Below are 1,175 nucleotides of genomic sequence, written 5' to 3' on the forward strand. Positions count from 1 at the left end.
GACATTTACATATATTTATAGGGATTATTGTTATACAAAATCTAGGATATGATTAAGTTAACCATATTAATAAATTATGCCAGAAAGAATAGTACTTAACAAAAAGAGACTACTAGAAAAAATGTCTTACTTTCTTTATTGTTTGAAATAGGGGTATCAAACCAATTTGAAAGTGGGGAGGGGGACATGTCAACACTGTCCCCAGTGGAAATTACGCCCTAGTCTATAGTCTTAAAGGTCCCGTATTTTAGAAATTGAGATTTGCATATCTTTATTGATTATAAAGCATGTCGAGGTACTATGTAAATACTGTAAAAGTATCAAAACGCTCAGTGTACAGAGAAATGCACAGAACCTGTATCAGGAGGCGGACGAAAACAGAGGTCGCCCCCAATTAATAATGTTTGAATTTATATAAGAGTTCATTTGATTTTGAATTGAAGTGAATTCAAAAATTGAAAACAACACATCTATGCTTCTCAATATTAGGCCTTGGAGTGGATGGCAGAAAGTTTGAGAAACACCGTTTTGAAGTTTAAATTAAAAATCTAATTTTAATTTCTCTTTGAGAAAAACTGTTACAGGAGATACCCAAAATACAAGTATAAAGTATAAACCTAACAATAAGCATGAGGTATGGTAGCCATACATGTATGTTTAATATGGAAGCCCGCTGCTTTTCTGAATACCTTTAGGTGGAAAGTAGGACTTGCTCTCGGCTTTATGTGGCCAGTCCACCACCAGGTGACCAAAGCGGCGGAAGCTTGAGGTTATTTCATCTGTGAAGTGGAAAAAAGAACAGATAGGTGAAGAGGAAGAAAGACTTATTAAGTTTATAGAATAGAAGAAGACCAGCAGTATGCTGCAATACTAAAAGGCTGTGTTACTCTCACCAGTGATGGAATGAAACGAAGTACATTTACTAAAGCACTGTACTGTAAATTTGAGGTACTTGTACTTTACTTGAGTCTTTTCTTTTCATGCCACTTTCTACTCCGCTACATTTGAGTGAGAACTATTGTACTAGTATTGTGCTGTATTTACTAGTTATATTTATAATTTATTTTAATTAATTATTTACACTCTGTTTTGTCAGAAATCACTTCACATAGGCCTAAAACACACACACACACACACACACACACACACAGAAACACACACACACACACACACAC

The 1,175-nt window shown here is 34.8% G+C and overlaps 1 protein-coding gene across 4 annotated transcripts in view; it reads right to left on the minus strand.

The window, feature by feature from the left end:
- Nucleotides 1–1,175, minus strand: part of cpeb2 (cytoplasmic polyadenylation element binding protein 2) — an 18,602-nt gene that overhangs the window by 3,947 nt on the left and 13,480 nt on the right. For all 4 annotated transcript variants that reach the window (XM_032525043.1, XM_032525045.1, XM_032525044.1 and 1 more), the window contains one exon: nucleotides 690–779. In XM_032525043.1, coding sequence (XP_032380934.1) covers nucleotides 690–779 — 90 coding nt within the window. The remainder of the gene's footprint in view (nucleotides 1–689; nucleotides 780–1,175) is intronic.

This window comes from Etheostoma spectabile, chromosome 9 (genome assembly GCF_008692095.1).
Source record: "Etheostoma spectabile isolate EspeVRDwgs_2016 chromosome 9, UIUC_Espe_1.0, whole genome shotgun sequence".
Lineage (NCBI taxonomy): Eukaryota > Metazoa > Chordata > Actinopteri > Perciformes > Percidae > Etheostoma > Etheostoma spectabile.